The following is a 26,927-nucleotide window of genomic DNA, read 5'->3' as shown; positions in this document are numbered from 1 at the left end:
CTGGAAAAGCGATAACATAGACCTTTGTTTTAGGAAAGAAAGCTTGCCTTATAAGAAGTTATAAATGTGCAACACGGGAAGGAAGTGTAGAAAGATACGAAGCAGGATATCTCTGGTACAGCACAGGGAGGTCAGATGAAGAAGGAAATGCGGGTTTAAGCACAGTGGGATGAGGGAATGTGGTTAAGCTTTATTCAACAGATTAATTTCGCAACACTGCCTTTGCCAGAAGGAGAACTAATCTCATTGCCTCTGAAATAAAGCACCACAGACAACAGACGTTTTAATAGGTTATTTAATTATAGATTATTATATGAACAATATTATTGCTTTTCATATCTATAGAGCAAACCAACAAAGGCTTTTGTGACATTTAAACTAGTTTTAATGACATCTATTCAAATGTTACCTATTCCACATATCCTTAATTAATTTTTCTTCTTGAAAAAGAGCATGGTAATTTTGAATAGAATCTCATACTGTGACTTTTACAATAACAACAAATCTCCCCAGGAGGCCAGGTTTCTTGGCTTACTCAATTCTCTGCTCTGCCCTTTCTCACCTGGTATGCTCTCAGGTGGCTCTCCTTTTCTGTAAGGTTACAGATGACTAGATATTTGAACCTTAATCCTGCTGGGAATTTCTAGTAGCTAATCACCATCACTCTCACTGGAACTGCCACTGTCAGATGATTCACTACTGTCATGCTTTCTAGGGGGGCTAAACCTTCTCCTGGAATTGGGTTTTCTGTAACCCCAGGAGCCTTTCCTTTGTGACACGCCCTTATTCCGTGTAGAATTTTGTCTGTGGGGTACATAATGATTTTTTCTGCTGAGGCCATTATGGGAACCTATTTCATTTTTAATTTCATTATCAAGATCATGAGAAGGAGCAAGCTGGCCCCGACTTTTGCCCTTATTGGGAAATCTTTGTTTTTCAATTGAGATTACTTGATTCCTATTAGAATGCTCCATATCTTTTCGGCTACCACCTTTGCCATTTTTTGGAATTTCATTATAATTAGTACTTTCAGCAACATCTCTACTGCCTTCTTTCTTTTTCTCTTGTGAGGGTAGATGAGGATGAGGGTAATGAAACTCTACTTTCCCTTGGTGAGCATTTTGGCTGTTGGCATCTACTCTGTTTCCTTCTTTTCCAGGGAGTTCCTTAAAGTTGGTGCTACCTATGATATCATTGCTGCCTTCCACTAGACTTACATCAGCAGTGCTTGCCTCTTTTCTTGTTTCATCCCTGGTTCCAATGGTACTTCTGCCACTTTCTTCTTTCTCTGGAATCTCATTATAACCTGGCCCTCGTCCATCAGGACTGATGGTATTGGCTTCAGTTGGGCCAAAAAACTCTGTTTGAATATCTGCACCTTTTAAGTCAGGACCAATAGGTTCTCCTTTACCAGAAATGTCCTTAAAAGGTTGACCATCGCCACTGAAAGGAGAGAGATCATTGTCGCCCCTTTCTTGAAGATCTGGGTAACCACTGCCTTCAAAATCACTGGGGACTTTTTTGACTTTCGGGAGCTGTTTTGGATAGTCAATGTTGTGTTGGGTATGGTAGGTGCTTTTGCTTTTAACTGGAATATTCTGGGCTTGGGAATCTCTTTGATAATTCTTTCTATCTTTTGAGGAGACTTTAACATAGTTCATACTTGCTGGGATTTTGCTTAGAACATTCTTGGGTTTGTTCTCTTTGTTTTCCTCTGCCAAGAGTTCAGTCACAGTCCTTGGCTCCATTATATACTGCAAATTATTTCTGATGAGAGTTGCACCATATTCTTCTTGGTTACGGAATTTGTTCACAACATTGTCTTCATCCTCAGCCCCCTTATTCCCAGTGGATTCAGGATAAATGGACATCTTTAGGTCACTGTGGGCATTTCCTTGGTTATTAATACTATCATCTTCATTTGTTTTCTGTCTGTTCTCAAAAAGAGTTTCGGTTTTGTTACTTTGGTAATTTTCATTGGCTCTAAGAATGGAAGAGTTTTTCTCTCTTTCCTGGGCAATATTTTCTTTAGGTGCTGGCTCTTGATTTCTTCTTTTACCAAAATTTTGAAGAGCAATATTGTCTTTATTTTTTTCTTCCTGCTAAAGTGTAATTTTCAACATAAAGTATTATTTTATGTTAAATTTTAAAAAATTAATAATTCCTAAGCAATTTAAAAAGAATTACCCACCAGATATGTAAGAGAAAGACTATTAACTCGATAGAGGTTTGTTGGTAGAGATAATTTAGAAATGATCAGAGCAAGTTTCATGGATAAAGAATGAGCAAGCTTTGAAGAATGGGTAGGATCCAAATATGTGATAGGATAGTAGTGAGGATATTTTAAGAATAAGTGGTATATTCAATGTCCGGAAACAGGAAACATTTGAAAGATAATACGAATAAAACTCCATGGTTTGAAAAGAGAAATCCTAAAGAAGCAAAAAATAAGTAAGTTTGGAAATATGGATAAGTGTCTGATCTTGAAGGAGGATCTGAATTTAAGGAGCATATGATTCAAGAGTGGTCCCCCTAAACACAGAGACATATTTGCTAAAATAAAAGAAATTGAAACCATGATTAAAGTCTCAATGACAACATTATTTGTTGTTGAGACAAAGACAAATATTTGGACCTAAAGTGGAAGTTCACTACTAAAATTTTTATGATTACTGCTCTAAACAATAAGATGTTTAAATGAAGATTGATAATATTTTTAGCAAAAAAAAAATGCTGTCTCATCTTGCATAAGCCATTGCAAGTGAAATGGAGTTCATATTTTAAAAAATAATTATTCTCTCTGTCTTCCTTTCTGTGTGTGTGTGTGTGTGTGTGTGTGTGTGTGTGTGTTCTTGCCCTGGTCTTCAGAGATATTCATCTGCCTAGAGTGAAATTTCCTTTTTCTTTTCATTTCTTCTCCCCCAATCCTTATTTTTAGAAAAAAGACCAATAGATGAATCTAGGTAATACTCAGCTTCTGACATTCAAACAAAGGATTTGCAGCAAGTGTTACAAACCCAGCTGTTGTCAGAAAAAAGGATTCATTACCTTTCTTTTCTTCCCTGTTTGTCATGTAATAAACTAAATTTGATAGTTTAGATAAATAGTTCTCAAATTTAGCATTTATCAGAACTGTTTGGAAGGTGATAAAACAAAAATTGTTGAAACCAATGGCCAGAGTTTCTGATCCAGTAGATCTGGGGTGAGACTCTAGCATTTGCATTCAATAACATTTCCCAGGTAATGTTGATAGTTGCTGGTCGATAGACTGTATTTGAGAACTACAGTTCTAGATCATAAGGTGAAATATGGAGATCTAGACAAGGAAAGTCCCTGAGTGATAATGGGATGAAAAAAAGAAAGTGAAGAAGGAAAGTGAAGTGTTTATACATGTATCTCCATTTGTCCTTTTTGGGGGAAGCCTATAAAAAGGCTGCTTCATAGGCTGTACTTTACCAACTTGAGGTGCAGCCAAGTTGCAATAAGCTTGGCAGAACAATATGGTCAAAAAGAAAAAGGGGCTGACAGCAACTTTGCCCATGACACTCACAGTATTTCTATGGCATAAGCTAGATATGAAAGTGAGAGTCTGGTCGGGAATTTTCCAGAGGGTATCCTCCACAGTGATACCCTCTGGAATCAGAGGTGGCTCTAAATCAATGAAAGGGAGTCACGTAGAAGGAACATATACACTATGGACAAAGGTGAGTCATACTCAAACACACAGGGGTCTAAATTGTTTACGAGAGCCAAGAGAGACTGAAACACCACTGGGCCCCAACCAAGACTATACTGTGCTGATCCTAAGCTATGGCAGCCAGAGACCTCATTTTATAATACAAGCAGGCAGGATAGCATACAAGTGGTCAAGCAACATTGCCCATGCATGTCTGAGGATTCCACATCTTCCCTTCCACTGTGGTGGAAGCCATGTTTGTACATATGGTATACTGTATGTAGTGGATGATATAAGCCATACCCTATTGTCTCATATATCTGTATGCCATCTTAGAGAAGAGAAAGAGAGTATCTGAGTGTTTTTACCCAAACTAAAGGACTTACTTAAAGAACTATTATAATGATTTGATAGCCTTAAGTTTAAACAGGCTGAATTTAAATTAATTTCTGTAGACTCTCCCCTTCCTCTCATTACCCTTTGGGTAGGAACTCTTGAGCAACAGAACAATTATAAACAGAATAAATAAGATACTTTCTCTCTACCTCCAAATTGTAAGGTGAGGTAAAATTGACAACACCATGACATAGGCTTTTGAACTGGTGAGTAATATGAAATGGAAATAAGAGGCATTAATCGAAGGACAGGGGCAAGTAGGAAATGTGGCTGGATGCCCCATGTACTAAGCAATACCTGATGACTCATGGAATGGCAGAGGCAGTAGACCTGCAGGACCAAAGACGGGGGTGTAGAGCGGTGGGACAGGGACCTCATATCCAACTGGGGTTCTCACAGACATATAGGGTGCTGGAGCATTCTAGAACCTGAGACTCGAGGGTAAAGAATTTGGATTTATTTTGCAAAGGGTGAAGAGCTAGTGAAGGTTTATGAGCAAGGGATTAACAAAATAAAAATCAACAGCTCAGGAGGAATAGCAGTAAGAAAGAACAGTTAGGAGGATTTGTAGCGTTCAAGGCTGAGATATAATCGCTTGGATTTGGATTATGCCAGAGAAAAACACTACAAAGGAAAAAAAAAAAAAACCCTTCTACTGGTGTTCAGCCAGAAGGTGGGTTAATAACTAAAATGGACTGGAATATTGACCTGCAAAAATGAAGACAAGAGAGAAAGAGAACAACTCTAATATCGGACAGATTGATGCTGTGAGAATGTAGCACCTGAGCTCAAAAAACAATACCTAGTTAGAGAAAGGGTCAGGTATCCCAGCCTCACAGGGTCACCCAGGGCAAGTCCTTCCCAGTTTCATGACCTATGGTCAGCTGTTCCTTCCTTGAAGACTTTACAGGCAAATTGCTTGTAACGTTTTATGTGAGATCTTTTCATTTATATTCTAATTTTCATTGTGTTTTATTTTTCAAGTTTTTTGTAACCTGCACCTAGTAACTGATGCAACAATTAAGGTTATTTCCTCTTTCATATGCAATCTTTTTAATATCTGGAAAAGTTAAGATTTTCTCTAAACTCACTGGATGCTTTCTTTCTCTTCTCCAAGTTAACACTTGTGGTTCTCTTTTATTAGGTCACTATGTTCAGGACTGTCATCTGACTACAGATTTCCTTTAGCTTGTGGGGTTCCAGATGGCCCCAGACTCCGATGTGGCCTGGGTAGCCTGGGCACACAGCTTCTAGTAGCTTCCTTGCCCTGACCACCTATTTTTACTAATTTTTACAAATTTTTTTAACTATTTTTACTAATACAGCTTAATTTTGTCCCACTTTTTTTGGCCACCACTTTGGTCTGTTGGCTGCTATTGAACATATAGACATTTTCTTGAATGTATTAATTAAATATGTGCAAATACATAAATGCTCCCAGATGGAGGAAGAAAGTAGAGACAGGTTGGAGGCTTGCATGCACACAGCAAGGGTATAGGGAAGATAAAGGAGATGGAAAGCCCACATTCAGGGAAGTCAGGATAATGGGGAATCATATTTAGTGGAACAGCAGGCAGGAGGAGTCAAATGGTCTTTCTTGATCCATCAGTCAAGGGTTCATTGAAAGTAGGTGTACTATGGAAAGATCACGGTTACTGGATGCCCGACCCTGCCATTGATGAGCTATGTGACCTTAAAAACCTTATTTTACTTCTCTGTGGCTCAGCTTTCTTAATAGGAAAATAAGAAAAATGATAGTTGTCTTTCAGGATTGTTGGGAGAATTAAATGGTTTTATGAAATGTTATAATGTGTATAAAGTATCTAAAATAATGTCTATGTGTAAGATGAATTCTATATAAATGATGGTAACTATCATTTCATACAGAACCATATACAGCCCTTTATCAAATGGCCGTTTGCTTCCCTACCTATTGTGAGTGATGGGAATGATAGTGGTTTGATTATTGGATGCACAGCTGTTTTCCCAGGCTCTGTCCCTCCTTAACTGTTGTGGTGGTAGATGGAGATGGATGAATTCTGGACCCTTCTATCCATGTACTACCTGAATATCACCCTCTGGGAGGGTTCTGCGAGCTTGCGACCCCTGAGACTATGCTATCCTAAATGTATTTTGCTTGATCTTCCTTTTAATCTCTTTCTTTGGTCTGAAAATAAGAATACCATTTTACCTGGAGGACTGCTTGTTTTCATACATGTATCTCACTGTTGCAAATGGGGGGGAAAGTGTTGAATCAGCTCATTCTTGAATCTCAAGATTAAAAATACCTTATGAAAATGCCTTCTACCTTTAGGAAACTGCTTACATACAGCATGCTAAAGTTAGAACTTGTAATATCTTTAAGTTACAATTTGAAATCATTTATTTGTGGGAATTATGATATTGCCTGATCTTTTATAGTGGCAGAATGTTCTGAAAATAAGTAAGATTTTTCTGTGGGGAAAAATATAATAGAAACAAACTTTATAGTGAATTATTGCTGAATTAAAAGTATTTTGAACATTTGACTTATTTTAAGTCATTGAGTCTTGGAAAGTTTCACGTGGACATTTATATTTTCTTTTGAAATCAAGTTTATTTGCTCATTGTGAATATAGTCTTTTGAGTTAAACAGATGCGTTAACAAATCAGTAGTTTGGGATCATCCCTTTTAATTTTGTTTCTCCCCTTACTCTGCGGTGGGAAAGTTTGTTTTCTTTCTGGTGCTTCAACTGCTTTAAAAACAGTATCATGTATACTAATGAATTAAGTGCATTTCACTAAGGACTGAATAGAGCTCTTTTATAGATGAAAACATGGAGCAACTTTTAAACTGTGGAATGTGATGGTCAATCTTTTTTGTATTTGTTATTTTAAATGATTTCTGGTTGCATCGCTAACTGCATGGTGGTCCTTATATCAGTTGGCTGGTCTGATTTCCTGTGTTCTGTCTTTCTATCTCCATGCCCTAGTTCATAGTATTCTTTTTGTCTGGAATGGCCTCTCTCCTCTACTTGTTTGCTCAAATTTCTCTCATCCACTTGTTTGCTTAAATTGTACTCAGCCTCCAAGGCCCAGCTCAATTATTTCCATTATGTAGGCTTTCCCTAAACACCAGACTAAGAGCTAATCTTTTTCTACTCTAAGCCCCTAAAATCATATTTTTGGGGGTACTACTCTCACAGCACTTTGCACATTCTGTCTTGAGTTTTATAATGATTTTATAAATGCATTTTTTTTCTTTTCTAACTCTAAGTTCCTGGAGAGAAAGAATTAAGTTTTCTCAATCATTTAATCTCACATAGTATCTTGCACAATAGGAAGAGCTCAACATACATTTATTATACCAAAAAGTTTTAACTTACTTAATGTAACAAATTAGCTTAACAGGCAGTTAGTCTTAGAGATGCCATCTAAAGAATAATGAGCAGAACAAAATAACATTCTGAAGAGAAGCTACCACTTTCATGGGAAATGAAGCCAGATTTGGAAAAAGTAAATAGTCCTTTTGCTGATGGCATTTTAAGCTGTTTCCAGCTCTTCGGCCAATGAATCTGCAAAAAGGGGCTGAATGAAAAGAATTATTGTCCTATTCCAGGGACAAGGCCCTCATTCTTTCTCTTCCAAGCATTCTGACCCAGAATGGAGTCATCAGTGGAATGAATTTAAGGGACACTAAAACATGTCACTCTTTAGGCTAAAGTGATTTCTTCTGTTAGTCTTCTAATCCTCATCATTAGAACACATGATAGATTATGTTCAGAAACCCTCCTTATAAAAGATCAAACGTTACTTGGAAGCAATAAGCAAAGGTCACGGGCATTAGAGGTCCACCAGCATCACACCTGCTGGGGAAGGTCCCGAAGCGGGGCAGGATTTGGGCTAAGCTGTAGGGTGGCCCATCTGTGTGAGTTCTATAACAAAGTTGTTTAAGAAGCCAGGGACTATAGAAAAAGGGCAAAAGCACCCACCAGACAGAAACCCAGAGTAATTAAAATAAATTTGTCTCCTCTACATTTTCCCCTGTGGTTAGTCCAGATTTTGGCTCATGGTAAGGATCTTCTCTCAGAGATTTAGCTTACCTTTATGTCACTTTGATTTTTCCTCCCAGATGATGTGTAAACATACTTAAAAATATAATACCCGTGTTTCTCATGGTGGCCTTTGTACGTTATCTACAAAAACATAACATTGTATTAAGATGTGTTTATATCTTATTAACTTGTCTGGCTCTCTTTTTGATTGTACAAGATATTCTTTAACTTAAGTGAAGTCAAATTCTGCTTCTGACAAATGGTAGTTCTTCTTATAATCACAGAAGAGCACCTATAAACCTTGTCCCTTTCTTTTCTACATGTCTGTAAGTCTGTTTGCTCTAAGGATGACTATCAATGGCTCTCTCTCCCAAGGCGTATTAATTTTATTAACAAATTTCAATGGACAGGGAGCATGTGGAGATATTTGCAGGTGGGAGGGGCTGTAAGGAAAGGAGAAATGTGGGTTTTACAGTATTCATGTCTGATGTCAAATTGGAAAGACACAGCATGATCATTCAGACTCTGCTGTTTGCCATTTTTTGCCTTTGTAATTTTCAACTGAGATAAAGAACAGAAGATTGTTAGGTCCTAGAACAGAATTTCTGAGGCTGCCAGGAGAAACCATGGTAGGCTGCAATTTGGTGACATGAAAAGCTGAGGATAGTTGTTTTACTTTCTACATGCATATGGAATTCCACATTAAGATTCGTTAACTCCCTTTCCATTGTTTCCTCCCTCATTTGTTGTTTTGTTCTCGTGTATATGTGTGCGAAAATAGCTTGCTAATAATACACCAGGATTTTTATTCACTTCTTCTGGAGAAAGAAATCACAGTGAAGAGAAATCCCCATTCAGAATGTTTCTCTTTTCTATCAAACATTGTCTGAATTAAGTGCTAAAATTATGTGGTGTAATTTTGCATTTCCATTCTAAGTGCACAGGAATATTTTGACAGTTAAAAATTTCCTCTCCTGAGTTTTTTCTTTAAAAGAGTTGAAATAGATTTATCTGAGAAGAATAATTCTGTTTACCCTCTGTTCTTCCACACAGTCTTCCTTAGTTTTCTCAGTTTGTGGCAGAAATGTCTGGAAGGAAACAAGAAATACAACTTCACAAAACATTCATTCTTTCGTCCATTTCTGCCAACAATAAATGTCTCATTTATTTTTCTCTTACTGGGTTGTATTATTCAATGTGGAAAATCATTCCAACCAAAGAAGATGGATACATTACAATAATATTTGTTTTAGTCTTACAAAACAGGGTGCCAGCATTCGTCCACCAGAGGGAGACAATGACATAAGCATTAGAACCACACTCATGCACAGAATTGCCAAGTTGGGGAGGGGTGTCACTCCAGATGTGGAAGCTTGGATGTTGCTGATATCAACTGAAAAATAAATTTTCACTGACACATTGGAAATTGTTTAGTATCAATGAACCAAAATCAGAGTCCTGTGATGAGAATTATGTTTGCATGAATTGCATGAATTTAGAGTTTGCTATACAAGCAAAGACTTGATGCTGCTGGTGGTCCAGCAAAAGTAAAACCATAGCTCTGTCCATAAGGTGTAGGATCATGTCCAAGGATGAGACTTTGTTGTTGCCAGTCACCTGAGCAGAGATTTCTGTCAGGGAAAGGAAAATGGAGTGGCCTACGGATTGGGACAAATACTCTTCTTGATCTGCAACAGACATGTCCAAAGATCTTGAGAATACCTGGGGTGAGAGGTAGCTATTGAGGTGGAGAAAGGCCAGAAACTAGGAAGGAATAGATCCAGGCTGCATGTTCTAGGTCTTTGGGCTAAAATTTTCGTGTCACAGGAGAGCACACAGAAGATGACCTGAGAATTTTGGAGCAAGTTTGCTGTAAAAGAACAGACACAACAATTCTTTTGTTCCCAGTATTTTAATTTTTTAAAAAAAGATTTTATTTATTTCTTTGACAGAGAGAGATCACAAGTAGGCAGAGAGGCAGGCGGTGGGGGTGGGGGAAGCAGGCTCCCTGCTGAGCAGAGAGCCCGATGCGGGGCTCAATCACAGGACCCTGAGATCATGACCTGAGTCAAAGGCAGAGGCTTAACCTACTGAGCCACCCAGGCACCCCTGTATTTCAATTTTCTTATTGATTTTTGAAATTCCTAGTGTATCTCAGATTTGGGAAGAGGAACCAGTGGGTGGGACTTCTTTGTGTTTAAATGCACGTGCTAAAGTAGAAACAGGAGTCATGGTGGTATCAGTCATAGAAGAGAGAGAACCCCTCAAGGGAAAGCTGAAAGAAAAAGTTCTTAATCACCTAGAGAGTATTCTTCCTGAATAAACCTTAATGTTCTGGGTTTTTCTGCAATAAAATATAGGCAATTATCCTTTCAGATATTGTGCTTCTGCTCTCTCAGGAATGACCTCTACAAACTACATTTCTTGAGCAACTTTGCCATCTGGCTTCAGTCTGGGTTGGCTGACAGAAGGCCTAGCCTGAGATTGGAGGGTAGAAGGATAGAGTGAACAAGTATGTCTTTTCCTGCTCTCTCTGTTTGGGGCTGCATCTCTAGGACTGGACACATCTCTTTTGGGGTCCTGCCTCTCTGCTGGGTCCCTTCCCCACTCAGGGCACTGAGAACACCACTTCCTTCCTTGTTTCTTCAGCCCAAGGGGTGGCACAGTAGTTTTAATCTTTGGGTTGCCTCACTACCCATGATTTGCTCTTTCTGTTTGTCCTATACTTAATAACTATTCTCCAAATAAAATCCCTCTACTGAACTTTCTGTCATGGGAATTTTATTTTATTGTCCTGACTGGATCCTGACTGATGAAATTTACTTTAGTAAAAGTGCCCTACTGGCTTGGCTCCAAGGCAGACCTGCCTAACAGTCCCTTACATCCTAGAAACAAAAATAGTTTGTGAATAACACCTTTTGTTTACACAGCACTTTACAGTTTATAAGCTGTTTTTGTATACCTAATCTCATCTGATTCCCATAATAACCCCTATGAGTTAGGCAGTAGAATAAACAAAATTATTTACACTTAAACATGCAATAGCAGTTATAGAAGTAAAGGAGATATTTCAACCAAAACCTTTGTCTCAAATTCCCAGGGTTAAAATAATAAATTTTTAAATGGCTTGCTACCTGCCAAAAAATATTAATAATAAGAGAAAATGTTTCTGAATTTTACATTAAGTGCCTTCAAAGTATACATTTTTTTAAAGCTTTTATTTATTTATTTGACAGACAGAGATCCCAAGTAGGCAGAGAGGCAGGCAGAGAGAGAGAGGGGGAACAGGCTCCCCGCTGAGCAGAGACCCAGATGCGGGGGTCGATCCCAGGATCCTGAGATCATGACCTGAGCCGAAGGCAGAGGCTTTAACTCACTAAGCCACCCAGGGGCCCCTCAAGGTATATTTTATAATTCTATCCATTACTGACTTTTTTCTTATGCTGTTTTTTTTATTCTTTTATGCATGTAAATTTAGATCACTGTATCACTTCCCAAAAATATCAAAACAGTTAAAATAATTTTGAATATGGGGTTATAGGAAAAAGAAAACATAAAAATGAGATGACTAGATACTAAGTAAGAAAAAAGCAATTGTTTGGGATATTCAGCATCTTCTCATAGAACACACACACCCATGAATTAAAAACATATTGTTAGTATAGAGTACCTTAATGAAGCTGGCAGCAATAAGTCATGAACTTACAACAAAGTAAATTTTAACAGTGTTTGTAGTCTAATTGCATGTTGATGAATATTAATTGAATTGAATGGCCCAATTTCCATCTTTTGTTTTCTTCCACTTCCAAATTTTGTCTTTGAAGGAAACCAGAATGTCACTCCCAAAATATGCTTCTTTAACATAAGAATTATTTTGAACTGAAGGCAGTTAAGTCATAAATGCAGAAAAAGTTCCCCCTTTTCTGCCTAAAGGTAGGAAACAAAGTGTCTTGTTACTGGTGGCCAGCTCTTAGCAGTTCAGAGAGGACACTGGAGGAATCCACAAATCTTGTGAAACTAATCCTAATCTTTCTCAGTAAGGAATATAAGGACTACCTAGACCGGGTTGGATTACCTTTAGCCCAAATTCCTTTGTCTTATCAATTTTTCACAAATTTGTTTCTTCGTCTAAAAGGTGTAAAAGCTTCCTGCTTTGGTTACCTTTTTGGGTCTTCATTCTCATGACTGCTCCCATGCACATGTAGAAATTTAATAACATTTGTATGCTTTTCTCCTGTTAATCTGTCCTTATCAGCTTAATTTTCTGACAGAGCCATGAACACAAAGAGAATTGAGGAAAACTTCTTTTCTCCTACAGTTTGAATTTAGAATATAATTCCAAAACAGATGTAAGTGACTCAATATATTCCAATTTCTGATACCACAATCTATTAATAAACAATTTAGGTAAACATCACATTTAGTCATTCATAATTCAAAATTTTATGTATGTCCTTGCTGAGCCTTTTTCATCTGAAATATGCATCCCTCCCACCACCCCTCACACCCGCTTTTCTGTTCTCCCACGCTTGAGGGTGGCCTGCTGGCTTTTTCTCTTGACCAGTGGTCACTGAATTGATATTGACATAACAGTTACTGGAAAATGGTCAGAAGGTGCCACTTCAGCTGCTCCTTGGAATGTGTTGCTCAAAATAGATTCATCCTCAGCTGGTGGGTTTGAGCCCGGTCAGCAAGACCCACTCAACCTCTGTCATGCTTAAGCACATGCCCCTGTGGTTGGTTGAGCTGAGTTGTGTGAATTGGGCCTGGCAGATGTCTATTTTTAAGCACTATGGCCCACTGCAGGACTGTCAAAGGATATGCGCTAAGAGGGACCATACTTTCCTCAACTTCTGCTGTCCTTACTGGATGGCATCATTCATGCTCATCACCGGGTTTCCCAACTGGTCACTCAACTGGCTCAGGACCTATATTTAAGCACTTCCGGCAACAGAATGACTACTTGTTTCCATGCTCTCCAACTGAAATGGTTGTTCTGAAAGGCTAGGATGCTTTTCAGACATTGTCTAATTAGCACTGTGTCTGCACAGCAGAAAATATCGGTAACACTCAGCATTTTCACAAGATAATTTAGTCACATCCTGAATACTCATCTGGGTGAATCAGAGGGAGAAAAAAAAAAAAAGAAATTGCAACTCAATTTATGTTAAGCTTAGGGGTCCTTCTTCCCATCTTTAGCCTTGCACATGAAGAGAAAATCATTAGCAGGATTTCCGTATTGGTGGGTTACAAGAATAAGAGAAAAGGTCTGGTTTCTTTCTATTGCCAACGTATTTACAAAATCTAGTTGGCCAGCTGTAAAACTGCCAAGTCAAATTTTTTTCAGTTTTTAGTAAAATATCGAGAATCTCTTTAGATGTGTTAAAATTTGGGTCTCTGAGCATTTACTCATTAACAGTTGATTTGAAACACTGTGACTAGTTTTCCCAAAAATATATTTTTTGGCATTTCTTAAAAGGCAATATGTTGACATTTATAATTCAGCACATGTTTATTGAGGTCCTCCTTGGTGATAGACATTTGCATCAAGGGCTGGATGCTTTCTTTTTGTTTGGTACTTTATTGCAACTGAACTAGGTAAGGGTTACTAATTAAAAAAAGAAAAAATATTGCTTAGAAAAAATAAAGAGACCAGAAGATAATATGATGCATAAATGAGTTTATAAATGCTTACTGGTGCTGCCCAGGTCACGCCGAAAAGAAGCAGTCCCAAACAGACAATTTGCATCTTTGAGACTCTCTGCAAAAAAGATAATAATATTTTACCCTAAAGCATTGTCAAGTTTGAACTATATTCCTAAGAATAAATAACATCCTTCTCCCAGTAGTTCGTTTCCTTGTTTAAAAAAAAAACATGTATAATTTATATCCAAGTATAGATACTTTAAGAGCCTTCGTATGTCTAATTATTCTGATGTGAAAGTGAAAATTGGCGAATATTATTAAAACAATGAGGTCAGTTGATAGAAATGAATTTTATAGATATAATTACTTGTTATATTATCAGTCCAAACTTTTCCTTTTGTGTTTAGAGATAATTTAATTTAATTATTTCTATAATTCATAATAATATTAATCTAATGTAACAACTCATAACAGACTCTTTATATGGGTGCCAGCAAAGCAGGTCTCACTGTGAGGAATAAAGTCTTATCTGCTACCAGGATAGTCCCCCAATATATGTCCTTATATTCGTTATATTCTGAGCTAGTAACCATCCATGGGCTGGAGAGTGAAACAATTTATGTAATCCATATATTAATAGCTAAAATTTATTGAGTACTAAAATACCTCTGTGCTAAAAGTTTTACATATATTCAATTATTGAGCTTCATGACAACCCTATGAGTTCGATGGTATTACTCTTCCTTTTTTTTTCTTTTTAGTTTTTTATTTTTTATAAACATATAATATATTTTTATCCCCCGAGGTATAGGTATGTGAGTCACCAGGTTTACACACTTCACAGCACTCACCATAGCACATACCCTCCCCAATGTCCATAACCCCCCCCCCCCCCGTTCTCCAACCCCACTCCCCTCAGTAACCCTCAGTTTGTTTTGTGAGATTAAGAGTCACTTATGGTTTGTTTCCCTCCCAATCCCATCTTGTTTCATTCATTCTTCTCCTATCCCCTTAACCCCCGCTGTTGCATCTCCACTTCCTCATATCAGGGAGATCATATGATAGTTGTCTTTCTCCAATTGACTTATTTCGCTAAGCTTGATACCCTCTAGTTCCATCTACATCGTCGCAAATGGCAAGATTTCATTTCTTTTGATGGCTGTTTTAGAGTATGAAATAGATAGAAAGTCAAATAACTTGCCCTAGAACTCCCACGTATTAAGAGGCAGAACTGGGATTAATATTCAAGCAATTTAACTACAGAGCCAGTAGTCTTAATGATGACTCTATGCCATCTTGAATAAGTTTTTATTCTTTCGTCTTATTACAGAAAAGTCTACATGTAGTTGATTTAAAGGCAAATAATATTTCATATTGAGCTCAACAAAATTAGGTGTAAACATTAACATTTAGCTATGGATAAATGTATATATTTATACTTTGGTGAATATTCTAAAAGGACCTAGTGAGCTCATTTAAGTCAAGTAGCCATTATAGAAAAAGAATGTCAGTATAACTGTGAATTACTAATCTCATGGTTTCGAGTAATATTAAGCATTTACCACATAGACATATAGCAACCAATATGAGCATAAAAAAATTTACACCACTTTTTGAGATTATCTGAGGAAAATGCTCTTAATGACAATAATCTAAATACTGTTGCTATCTTGAAATTTTTCAAGGTAAAAATTTTTATTTGAAGCAATAATGTAACTGTTAAATATATTCTAAAGCTCTAGTCTACTCTCTTCTAAAGAATATAATTTTCAAGATCTTAATTTTAACTGTAATTTAGCCATCCAAGTATTTTAGAGATAAGGACATTACAAATAATTTATCAAATGATTTAGTGTTGCTCAGTAGAAATGTCTGCACAGATGAGGTTTAAAACTATGAGTGTGATCACATTATCCTTATTCTGGTTTGTAAGTGAAGGTAGAGAGTAAAATTAGTAACTTTAAATTATGGTGAATCTTGATAATGCTAAGACTTAATCAAAGAAGAAGTTGCTATCAAGCTATCAGTTTTAGTTGATGATTTCCAGAACTCGGCAACACATTTTATATTTCATAAAACAAAGCACTAAATATTACACAGTTGTGCTGAGCAGAGAATACTTTCAATATACATTCATTTTCAAAAGCAATCTCCCTACCAGATGACATATACCTTGAAAATGTAAACTATGTTATAAAGCTATTTGCTATCAAGAATATCAAGAGAGCCAAATTACCTGGTATCTTTTACCTTCAGAATACCTGGCTTCTTCCACAGGATTAGCAGTCTCTGGGAAAATTTTGCTGAAATTTAAAGTTTGTTAGAGTTCCCAATGGCCAATCAGCATAGACTCACTTAGCACTAGCAAACAATTTGTTACCAGTGCCCACAGATAACCATAGGGGGCAAAGTAATTTTAATCTAAAAATGTTTTTGTGGTGAAAAGCTGCTATCAAATGTTCCAGAAAGTAGGATAAACAGAACATATAAATACCTCAGTTTGGTGTATGATGTTGTCAGATAATTCAAATTGATTTCAGAACTATTAATTAGGACTCTCTGAATAACAAGTTTGTAAGTGGAAACATTTTAGCTATCCTTTTGTGTAGAAAGTTTATAATTTCAATTTTTTCTGTATTAAACCCAGCAACACTTAACAAATATGTATTGGGTACCTAATATGTGACAGACACTGAGGAAACAGCAGTGACAAAGCAGACAGAAAAAAATAATCTGGTGGGGAAACTGACAATAAACAAAATAAGTAAAATATATTGTGTAGATAGTGAAAAAGACAAACTCTAAGAAGAGAAAGTATTGTAAGGAGAGGGGATGACAAACACTGTGGGTCAGGACATAGAGACACTGAGTTGAAATAGTAGAAGGCCTCACTGAGAAGGTGACTTTTGAGCCATGTAAATACATGGCATCTAGGGGAAGAACATTCTAAGTAGAAGGAAGGGAAAGATGAGAGCCCCAGAGACAAGACTGCTGACTTGTTCCAGAAATAGAGAAGAGGGCATTTTGGTTAGAAAGACTGAATGAAGTGAGTAGCAGGAAATGTAGTAGTAAAAAAAGGTCATAGATGGCAGATGACATAGGGCCTATAGATCATTGCAAGGCTCTTGACTTTACCCTGAGTGAGAAGGTTCCCCTGGACGTTTTAGGCAGAGAAGTAACTGTAGAGTAATTGAGGTAGGAAAAGGCAGACATGGGCTAGGAAGCTCTCAAGGTAATCCAGGCAAATGGTGATTAGGAATCAGAGTGATGACAGAAGGTGTTGGGTAACCGGTCAAGTTCTGGATATATTTTGAAAGTAAAGCCAGTAGGATTCGTTGACATACCAGATGTGGAGTATGAGAGAAAATCAAGAATTAAGGGTGACTCCAAAGTCTTTTCCTCTGAGCAACCAGAAGGAAGAATTTGTCTTTTATTGATATGGAGGAAACTGTAGAAGAAGTGGTTTGGGGAGAAACATTGAGAGTTTTGGTTTGGATATGAATATTACAGAATGGTCAATTTAGGACATTGACTTTCTCAGTGAAACAGGTAGTACACCCATATTAGAATAAGCCTTTCTGGGGCAATTGCCTGCTCTCTCCTCTTTTGCCCATTCTGTGTGCCAAAATAATGATTGCAATAGTTCGGGTTAAAAATACTACAATACCTGAAGGGATAATTTACATTAGAACTAAATATGAAGCATTAATGTACAATAATGTAAGAATTATTTAATCCATACCAAATGATAAGAATTGGTTAAACACAATTTTAACAAACTATAAATAATAAATAATGAGATTTAAATGTGAACTTCCCATTTCTCCCAACTTCTGAAACAGACAAAAGCCAAAATAGAGAGGAGAAGGGAGTCGGGGGTAATTGGAAGGGGAGGTGAACCATGAGAGACTATGGACTCTGAAAAACAATCTGAGGGTCTTGAAGGGGTGGGAGGTGGGAGGTCGGGGTACCAGGTGGTGGGTATTATAGAGGGCATAGATTGCATGGAGCACTGGGTGTGGTACAAAAACAATGAATATTGTTATGATGAAAATAAATTTAAAAAATTTTTTTAAAAAGCCAAAATAAAACAAAAAAACAACCCTTGGACAGCTTTAGCTGAGAGAATGGTGTCTTTTCTAGTTCCGGCTGAATCCCTATTTTTGCTCTGTCAAAATTCTGCAGATCCTTTTTGAGTTCTGGAGCTGGTTTTTAAAACACTCGCCAGGACTAGAGTTTGAGCTATTGGACTGGAGCTATTGTTGATTCACCATTCAACCATGGATATTAGAATATTTGAGGGTTGTCATTAATGACAGAGACATTTAGATCCAGTAGATTTGGAGTCAAACAGACCTGAGTTCAAAAACTGACTCTAGAGGCGCCTGGGTGGCTCAGTGGGTTAAGCCTCGGCCTTTGGCTCAGGTCATGATCTCAGGGTCCTGGGATTGGGCTCTCTGCTCAGCAGGGTGCCTGCTTTCCCCTCTCTCTCTGCCTACTTGTGATCTGTCAAATAAATAAAATAAAATAAAATAAAATAAAAGAAAAGAACTGACTCTACCACCTGTTTGTTATGCTCAGTTGCCTAAGCATCTAAATGGGATCTTTCTGAACTTCCATTTCTTCATCTGAAAATGAGGAGCATAGTCACAAGCTAAACTTTCATTGAATGATAACTTTGCTGTGAGCATTGTCCTTAAAAACATTTTCACCACATAAGGAATTGGCTGTAAGGCAATTTTGTCATAAAAGATAAAAATAATTACTGTTTGACAGTTTGGCTTAAACATTTGGTTTGATTTCTCCATTGACGACAGTACTCTCATTTTTATATGATTTAAACCTTACCCTCATAATTGTCTATACAATGGTGAAGAGTTTTGAACCTACATTTCCCACAGAACTTAATAGACATTTACCACCAGACATGTGACAATATGCCAAAAACAAACAACAGTGTAGAAGGCTTTCACAAGGGGACACAAAGTTTAGTTATAATATGCATCCTAGTATTTGGAAACTGATATTAAGATTTATTTATTTATTTATTTATTTGAAAGTGAGAGAGTAGGAGTGCATGCGCATAGGCAAGCACAGCAGGGAGGAGTGGAAGGAGAGGGAGAGAGAGAATCTCAACCAGACTCCCCCTGAGAATGGAGCTGGTGAGGGGGAGTGTTCCTTCTCACACCCTGAGATCATGACCTGAGCCAAAATCAAGACTCAGATGTTTCATATGATATGGAACAGCTGCACTGAAGTGTTGGTTTTCAAATCACTAGTTTCTGATGTGAAAACAAATCTGAGTATCTTCTGAAAAAAATTTTTTTATGAATATCATCTTCTCATTTAGAAAAGTAAAAGTTTAAAAAATAAAAGGGAACACAATTATCAGTATTGTGATGACAGTAATGATTTACTTAAATCAATCTTTTTTTTACAGTTGATTGGATGCTTGTTGACGGTTCCATGTTTAGTATTACAAACATGTATCTATCCGTTTTGTTACAGCAGTACCTCATAATAAACCACTCCAAACTCAAACAAAGAAAAAAAAGAAAAAGAAAAAAGCCTAGGATGCTTAACTGAGCCATCCAGGCCCCCTTATACTTCTCTTAATGGAGGAAAAAATTTTAGTGAAAAAAGAAAAGATGTGATGCCAATGAGATGAATCTTCAGGCCAAAAAAAAAAAAAAAAAAAAAAATAGAATTCTATGAATGGAAGACATTTTGATAACACGGGCCTAGATATAATCTATAGAATAAAATCAGTTATTTGTGCAATATTAGCCCAAATCTGCACTATACATTTTGAATGTACTCAATATTTTATATTTTGGAGCAAAATGTTTTTAATGTTGTTATTCATTTTTCATGTTTCATTGTGGTGGCTTTTTCATTTCTTACCCTTCACTTGAGTGAGTGCAGTCATATAAAATGTTAGTTAACTGGGAACCTACACTATCAGTTCCAGCTATTGGACCCTCATCTGGGAGTAAGGTTTTAGTTGTTTTGTCTTGTGTTCCCATCTATTTCTGGAATGTTCCACCCATCTTCCCTGTACTTGTGCTCTAAGCCCAATTGCTTTGATAGATATTTTTAAAAAAATATTACAGGAAATGATTTTATCTTCTGGTATCTTGATCCCCAACTTATTTTTTTCCCTAACTTATTTTTAACACTATTCTGCAACACATTTCTCTGTATCATCTTAGGCAATTAGAGGTAAACATATTATTACACACAGAGAGAGGGAGAGGGAGAAATTATATAGTATATAAATATATATATAGTAATTCCTTTTTTCTAATTTACTTACACAGCACATGTACATTTCCTCTCCAGACTCAGTGGGGTATCAGTACAGTGTTGTGATTAGAAAATAGGGGCGGTGTTGAGTTATTTCCTTTTTACCTATAAATGTCTATAAGAAGACATTTTAAAGATTTGTCAAGGCTTTAGGCTTTTCATAGAAGTATTTATTCCCCCTTAATCTTCAGAATGGAGTCCAGAATGGGTGTGCTGGGAGTCTTATCCTGTGTTTAGAGAAGAAAAGGTTTTTGTTTTAAATATGTTAATTCATGTGTATATCAATATTCATCCTAAATTACAGAAAAATGTCACTTTTTCTAAAATATCACTTGCAACCAATTTTCTCATCTACCCTAAAATTATTTTTATTTTTAGTTTTTATTTTTTTTCCTTTCAGTATTTGAGAATTTCAACAGAAGTACATAAAAATTTCAGCCAGATAGGGAAACATGGAGGGTCACAGAGCAGCATGAAGCTAGCTGTGTTCATTTCTCTAGGCTATTTGTTTACTCATTCAGCTATTAGTAGCAAAGAGAAGACATGTCAATATAATTTACTTTTATTTTTATATTAGAAAGATGTCTTATTACACCTTAAAATGTAACTCAGAGGATGTAGTTAAAATATAATTATAATGATACCAGTCTTTTCCTTCAGGACATGGTGACATTGCTGGAAGTGGCTGTAAAACTTTGTTGTTACCTCAAGGAGGGGAAATGTCTTTCATTCTCAAAATAGTGTTTTTCAGAGGTTGCCGTTTTGTTTTTCAGGACTGAGAATCTTGTCCTTAGGAGACAGAATATGACAACATTTACCAGCTAGTTATTCATTGCATTGGGCACATACTAATATTTTCTTACCAAATTGGAGCATATGCCCTCTTCTCAGTTTTTAGTTTTCAGTGTTAGTATTTCATTTTAGCTCTTCTCTCATGACTTTCTTACTTCTCATGAACCCAGATTTTCTCTATGCTTGTCAACTCCTGTTCCAGTTATTTGTTGGTTATCTATTGGTCTTTAACATACCAATATAGGGCTGCCTGTGTGGCTCAGTCAGTTTAGCAACTACCTTTGGCTCAGGTCATAACCTCAGAGTCCTGGGATTCAGCTCCATGTCGGGCTTTCTGCCCAGCAGGGAGCCTGCTTCTTTCTCTCTGTCTCCTGCTCTTCTGGCTTGTAATCTCTCTCTCTCTGTGTGTCAAATAAACAAATAAAATCTTAAAAAAAAAACCAAAAACCAATATATTATATTCTCTCAAGGTTCTGTAGTGTGATTTGGTTTAGCTATGAGATCCTCACTTGGGATCTTTCATTTGGAATATTCAGAGAGGAGAAAGCGCAAAGTCTTATTCAAAGTTATCCAAGACTTGACTGAACTGTCCATCCAAGATGGTGCCTTCTCCATATGACCTCTCCATATGACCTCTTCTCTCTCTGGTAGAACAGACTGGACTTCTTACATGGTGGCTCAGTACTTTAAAATATTCAGTGGGCTAAAAGCTCATTAACTGGATTTGTTGGCTTAATAAAAATTCCCATGCAAATAACATTCTATCATATTCTGTTCTTTCTCAGATGGGCTCCTCTTTTATTTCATGAATTCCAGGTCTCAACCAGACAGAAGAAGTTGTTAAGCCAGTTTTGTGAGTTAAGCCTGGAATTGTTATGGAGTCATTATCATTATGTTGGTCAAAGTCATCAGATCCAGAGGACTGCGGAAGTAGTTTTTCCATGCCTTGATGTAGAGAAGTGACAGTGTCCCATTGCCGAAGAGCTTGTAGAATGGGGATACCATAGGAATCATTTTTGGAGACTACAGTGTCCCCAAGTCAATCTCTGAATACAGTGCAGGTATTGAGCTTTCAAAAGGCATTCAATTCAGAATGTTTGGTATACCTGTGTTAGTGAGGGTTCCCCAGAGAAACAGGACCATATAGGAGATATATATTTATTCATATGAATGTGAGCCCATATATGTATGTATGTGTCTGCATGTGTGCGTGTGTGTTTGTTTGTTTGTTTATTTCCATATGTGCTCACATGATTATGGAGGCTGAAGTCCCATAGTTTGCCATCTGCAACCTGGAAACCTAGGAAAGCCAGTGATATAAATCCAGTCTGAGTCAGGGGAACAGATGGCATAAAACCCACTCTAGGGGCAGGAGAAGACAGATTTCTTAGTTCAAGCAGCCAGGTAGGAACCAAAAACTGCAAATTCCTCCTTCTACTTTTTGTTTTATTCTGGCCCTAAGTGGGTTGGATGATGCCTACCAATTGAAAGGGACAACCTACTAAGTCCACATATTCAAGTGCTAATCTTACTGAGTTTTACTTAGAGATAATATTTCATTCGGACACCTCTGTTGACTCAGAATTGCTGTATCAAACACCAGAAATTTTACTGAATTTTAAAGTACAGTTGGAAATAAAGGACCAAACTTCAAGTTAAAAAAAAAGAAAAGATCATCAATTTACTAATAGTTTGTTTATATCCTAAGTGATAAAAGCAGCTAAATTTTAAAATTAAATGTTTTTTTTAAAGATTTTATTTATTTATTTGACAGACAGAGATCACAAGTAGGCAGAGAGGCAGGCAGAGAGAGAGGGGGAAGCAGGCTCCCAGCTGAGCAGAGAGCCTGATGCGGAGCTTGATCCTAGGACCAGAAGGCAGAGGCTTAACCCACTGAGCCACCCAAGTGTCCCCAAATTAAACAGTTTATCATGGTTATGACTTTATATAATCATCTATAATAGGAATCAGTAATCTATGGGCTGTGGACCAAATCCGTTCCATCATCACAAAGTTTTATTGGAACACAGCTGTATCTGTTTGTTCACATACATCAATGGCTGTTGTTGCTACAATGACAGATTGGAGTAGTTGTGACATGTGAACTGCATAGCCAAAAATGCTTACTAACTGATCCTTTAAAGAAAAAGTTTACTGACTTTTGCTTTACAGAAAGGTTTGGTGACCTCTGAGTAAAATAGTGAGGGTTAAATTTGTATTTTAAAAAGAGATGACATGTTCTCACTCTGATGCATGTCTTATCTTTTATTTCTATTAACATATAATGTATTACTTGCCCCAGGGGTACAGGTCTGTGAATCATCAGGCTTACACATTTCATAGCACTCACCATAGCACCTACCCTCCCCAATGTCCATAACCCAGCCACCTTATCCCTCCCCCCACTCCCCAGCAAGCCTCAGTTTGTTTCCTGAGACTAAGAGTCTCTTATGCTTTATCTTGCTCCCAATCCCATCTTGTTTCATTTTTTTCCTCCCTAGCCCCCACAACCCCCCACCCTACCTCTTAACTTCTTCCTATCAGAGAGATCATATGCTAATTATCTTTCTCTGACTGCCTTATTTTGCTCAGCATAATACCCTTAGTTGCAAATGGCAAGATTTTAGTTTTTTTGATGGCTGCATTCCATTGTGTGTGTGTGTGTGTGTGTGTGATACACACACACACGCTGCATCTTCTTTATCCATTCATCTGTTGATGGACATCTAGATTCTTTCCATAGTTTGGCTATTGTGGACATTGCAGCTATAAACATTGGGGTGCATGTGCCCCTTTGGATCACTACATTTGTATTTTTAGGGTCAATACCCAGTAGTGCAGTTGCTGGGTCATAGGGTAGCTCTATTTTCAACGTTTTGAGGAACCTCCATACTGTTTTTCCAGAGTGGCTGTACCAGCTTGCATTCCCACCAACAGTGTAGGAGGGTTCCCCTTTCTCTGTATCTTTGCCAACATCTGTCGTTTGATACAGGTCTTATCTTTTTGGTACTCTAGCAGTCATAAAATTGAAGAAGGGAGACCTGAGAAAGACCAGAGTAATTTGCATGGGAACTTTTACAATTAAACCAACAAGTCCAGTTAATGAGTTCATAACCCACTGAATAGTTTAAACAAGGGCAGAAATATTTACAAATATTTGCACTTGGTTAAACAAAAGTCTGAGTGATTGCTTCATGGTTTCCCTTTAACTAGTATTGATTCTTTTTTTTAAAGTGAGACTCATATTTCCCGACATTATATTATCCTTTCCAACAAAGTGTTTTTATATTTTTCTGCTTTTTTCCCCACTTTCATTATTTCTTCTCTTGGTCATTCAGAGGGATTCACTTACCTAGAGATAGACTGGGTTTTGTTTGTTGTTTGTATTTTTAATGAAAGAAATCCAAATGGAAAGTTAAAGTTTGGTTTTTCAGTTCAGAAAGGGTAATAGAAAATCATCAGGGTTAGTCATGAAAGAAGCAGGGTGTAGAATATGTCACAATAGTAAATTGAAAAGCGGGGCAGGGTGATATTTAGTGTTCTCCACTGATTAAATGTGGGTTACCTGACTGCCATCGGGGAGGATATTGATTGAGAGGCATCATGTTGAAGGAGATAGGAAGGGCTTGAAATGAGGAGATGGGACCTAGAGTGACCACAGAGAGAGGGACAGAGTCCCTCTCTGCCCTGTGGCCACCCTAATAACCAAGACCATGCACCCCCACAGTATGGCCTATGCTGAGAAGACTTAGTTTACCGTTGCCTGGTGAGGGCCCGCATGTTTGCTCATCTTGTAGAAGTATTCCTCCTCATGTCTTAAGACCTATCTTAATTTACCCAAACTCCTTTATGTGGCCAGCCTTCTTTATGTGATCCAAGAAACTTATAAACCTCCCAGACTTTGGGATCTGGAAGAGATGTGTAGGTGAAGAACTCTATCGCCACTTCCTGAGAACCTGGCATGTCTCCATATGGACCACATGGGCAAAGGTTGACTATAGTCTGACCTGAGGCTTGGCCAAGTACCCTGTGATTCCTTCTGGAGCAAGGAGGGATAAGCAGCCCTGAGAAGAAATTCCAGAGACAGTTGCTCTCCCACCTCTCCATCTTCTGGGAGTTGGTCACGAAGCTATTTCTCATCCATCTCCCTGGTTTCCGTTGATCATAAGACTTTCAGCCTCTTCCCCTTTAAGGCTCCACTGCAGATTTCCTTGGAAGTCTCTCTACTTAGCCATATGTGAGAGCTGGCTCCTCCACAGTGGAATGACCTACTTCCCTGTGCTATCTGTCATCTGGACCTTTTGGCTCAGTGATCATCCTCTGGGCCCAGAGAGCTGACACCATGCTGATCCTGCTTTTGTTCTCTGTGAAAGTAACAAACTGTTTAACTTCATTTGAGCTTGGTATCTCCCTGCTGGCTGAATCAGTGGTTATGACATGCAAACCTAGCAGCTGCAGTTGAGATCCTTAGGGCCCTGTTACACATCACACTGCCTTTTGGGCAGTGCTTGACAGTTTTGTCCTATTTTGACAACAGCATTAAGGGATATTTTCCTTGTTTACTCACAGTCTCTGTTCTCAAAAAGATCCTTTTTTGGGGGCACCTGGGTGGCTCAGTGAGTTAAAGCCTCTGCCTTCAGCTCTGGTCATGATCCCAGGGTCCTGGGATCCAGCCCCGCATCAGGCTCTCTGCTCAGCAGGGAGCCTGCTTCCTCCTCTCTCTCTGCCTGCCTCTCTGCCTACTTGTGATCTCTGTCTGTCAAATAAGTAAATAAAACCTTTAAAAAAAAAAAAAAAGATCCTTTTTTGATCATCTGAGCAGGACATGAAACCTGTAAAATTATATCTTTTTATTAATACCAAAGGACAAAGAAGTAAAAACATAGATAGGGTTGCTGCATGTGCTCTTATCCAAAATTTCCTCTTTTGATTCCCAGTTAAGTTCACCCATTTTAAAAGGTGACTTTTCTCTATAAAGAAAGAAGCTGTGAGAGATATATGGGATGTGGACTTTGGAGCAGATTGTTTTTCTCCACTTCATAGCTGCATCATCTCAGGCAAGTTACTAAATGTCTCTGTAACTCAGTTTCCTTACCTGTAAAATGTGGTAGACTTATAGTATTTGTTGAGAATGTGGTAATGTATGTAAAAATGAAGTAATATATGTAAAATGCTTAGAATAGAAGTGGCACACAGTAGGTGTATAATAAGCATTAGCTCCTATATCAATGAAAATCATGGTATTCGGGGCACCTGGGTGGCTCATTCGTTAAGCTTCTGCCTTTAGCTCAGGTCATGATTCCAGGGTCCTGGGATCAAGTCCTGCATCAGGCTCCCTGCTCAGCGGGAAGCCTGCTTCTCCCTCTCCCCACTTTCCCTGCTTATGCTCCCTCTTTTGTTGTTTCTCTGTCAAATAAATAAATAAAATATTAAAAAAAAAAAAAAAGAAAGAAGATCATGGCACTCAGACTTTAAGGTGCACAAGAATCACCTGTCCACTCCTAGTTTCTCATTGAGTAGGTCTTGGGTGGTGCTCCACAATTTGCATTTCTGATGCTGCTGATCAGATGACTATACCCAAGGCCTCAATCTCATCAAAAGCTTTTGTTTACAAAGATGCATTAGGGCAAGAAAAAACATGTTCTTTGAGTTTCGGAAGGACCAGGTAATTATACAACAATTGGATGCACCCAAGTGTTAAGATGGAGAAAGGAAGGGGAGTGGAGAGGAGAGAGATGACGATCCTGAGCACCTCATTAACATGTTGGGCTCTAAACAGCAACTACAGAGTACACACCACATGTAAGAGATGAGGTGATGAGGATTAGAGGAGGATATTTACTTTCAATAATCACATTACTCAAGCCCATCTAACTTGAGAGTTCATGCACTTTGCACAATATGTAAAAACATATGCCAAAATATGAGAAGACCCTTGGTTTGAAAATACTCTTTCGGGATGCCTGGGTGGCTCTGTCGGTTAAGCCACTGCCTTAAGGTCATGATCCCAGGGTCCTGGGATCAAGTCCTACATGGGGCTCCTTCCTTGCTCAGTAGGGAGCCTGCTTCTCTCTGCC

At 37.8% G+C, this 26,927-nt stretch overlaps 1 protein-coding gene across 2 annotated transcripts; it reads right to left on the bottom strand.

Annotated features, from left to right (window-relative positions):
* Positions 1-650: 650 nt before the first annotated feature.
* MEPE (matrix extracellular phosphoglycoprotein) lies at positions 651-13,855 on the bottom strand. 2 transcript variants are annotated; one of them, XM_059394495.1, is made up of 4 exons: positions 13,802-13,855; positions 9,141-9,194; positions 8,155-8,247; positions 651-2,102 (listed from the first exon to the last, which is right to left on the bottom strand). In XM_059394495.1, the coding sequence occupies exons 1-4, from the start codon at positions 13,853-13,855 to the stop codon at positions 651-653; spliced, it is 1,653 nt and encodes a 550-aa protein (XP_059250478.1). The 2 variants fall into 2 exon arrangements, with proteins under 2 accessions (XP_059250478.1, XP_059250487.1); XM_059394504.1 differs by lacking the exons at positions 8,155-8,247; positions 13,802-13,855 and having other exon boundaries at positions 9,141-9,188.
* Positions 13,856-26,927: the final 13,072 nt, after the last annotated feature.

Source organism: Mustela nigripes, chromosome 1, assembly GCF_022355385.1.
Source record: "Mustela nigripes isolate SB6536 chromosome 1, MUSNIG.SB6536, whole genome shotgun sequence".
Classification (NCBI taxonomy): Eukaryota; Metazoa; Chordata; class Mammalia; order Carnivora; family Mustelidae; genus Mustela; species Mustela nigripes.
The sequence above is the reverse complement of the archived record's forward strand: the minus strand, read 5'-3'. Positions and strand labels throughout refer to the sequence as shown.

What these genes read in the sequence shown, in the direction of transcription:
- MEPE (XM_059394495.1), bottom strand. Translation starts at nt 13,855, where the DNA reads ATGCAAATTGTCTGTTTGGGACTGCTTCTTTTCGGCGTGACCTGGGCA. An exon ending in GCGTGACCTGGGCAGCACCA is followed by an intron (nt 9,195 to 13,801) that starts GTAAGCATTTAT and finishes GTTTCCTTCCAG; the next exon opens with ACATTTCTGCCACAAACTGA. An exon ending in AAAATCAAAGTGACATAAAG is followed by an intron (nt 2,103 to 8,154) that starts GTAAGCTAAATC and finishes ATTACACTTTAG; the next exon opens with CAGGAAGAAAAAAATAAAGA.